This window comes from Pteropus alecto, unplaced genomic scaffold (assembly GCF_000325575.1).
Source record: "Pteropus alecto unplaced genomic scaffold, ASM32557v1 scaffold256, whole genome shotgun sequence".
Classification (NCBI taxonomy): Eukaryota; Metazoa; Chordata; class Mammalia; order Chiroptera; family Pteropodidae; genus Pteropus; species Pteropus alecto.
Window position 1 is genome coordinate 1,378,779 of NW_006437784.1, and position 1,054 is coordinate 1,379,832.

Sequence of the window (1,054 nt, forward strand, 5' to 3'; positions counted from 1 at the left end):
CACCCCCCACCCCCCGCCTCTGACCACAGTCCACAGGAGCCGGCACGCCTCCCCCGAGCCAGGTGTGGTTGGGGGCCGCTCGGGCTGCCAAGCTCACCTCATAGAGCGCCTGTACCATCTCCACCAGCACCCACTGCTCTGTCGCAGTCGCCATGGTCAGCTGCCGGGGCCTCCTTCCGGAAGGCGGGTCGCAGGTACGCTCCAGCGCGCGTGGCGCGGCCCAGTGACGTCATCGCGCCAGGGGGCGGGGCGGAGCGGCCGAGCGCTTGACTCTGTCCTCTCTTCCCCGGCACTGAGAAGCTGGGGCTACGCGGGGTGGGCAAAGCTTAGGGCCCTGGAGGGTTGAATATGGACTTAGGGCATCGCCAGACGTTCCGGAGAGGTGGGAAACAGCAGGCTGGTTCCCGGGGCTAGTGTTCCCACGTGGCCATTATATGCCAGGCCCCTGCCGTGTTCTGGGGATGGAGGGATCAAATGGCCCTTGGCCCCCATTTGGGCGAGTGTTATTAATATAATTGAAAACATTATTTTAAATTACATAAGTAAAAATTTCAGAATGTAATATCATTAAAAATACAGAAATGTAAATAAAAATAGCCAACTCTTATATAGCACTTACTGTGTGTCATGCAGATATTAAGTCACTAGCAGGTAGGTGTGGAACATTCCAATGTCTTCATAGTGTCAGAGGAAAGAATATCCAACCTATAGAAAAGTTTTATAAGAGTTTATTAGAGCCAAAAATTTGAGGACATGCCTGGAAACAATCTCCCGGATTGAGAAAATGCTTTGGAGTATTGCAGTTTTGCAGTTCATTTTATACGTTGGAATCAAAGGAGAAGACCTAAGGGAGGTTCCATAATATAATATCCATTGGTGAAAGATTAAAGAAGCTGGAGAAAGCAAAGCGGAAAAATGTCTAGGATTGAATGAAAAGTAAAATGGAGAGATACATACTTCTTTTACATTGCTGGATGCAGGGTAGTTAACAATAAACAGATGGTCTTGTGCTCTGGTGCTAGCTGTTGTGACTTCTAGAGGTCTGGAAAAGAAA

The 1,054-nt window shown here is 49.5% G+C and overlaps 1 protein-coding gene across 2 annotated transcripts in view; it reads right to left on the reverse strand.

The window, feature by feature from the left end:
• SPTLC1 (serine palmitoyltransferase long chain base subunit 1) overlaps positions 1-235 on the reverse strand; it is a 56,235-nt gene extending 56,000 nt beyond the window's left edge. For both annotated transcript variants that reach the window (XM_006914929.3, XM_025048968.1), the window contains exon 1: positions 98-235. In XM_006914929.3, coding sequence (XP_006914991.1) covers positions 98-154 — 57 coding nt within the window. In that variant the 5' untranslated portion in view covers positions 155-235. The remainder of the gene's footprint in view (positions 1-97) is intronic.
• Between the last annotated feature and the right edge of the window lie 819 nt (positions 236-1,054).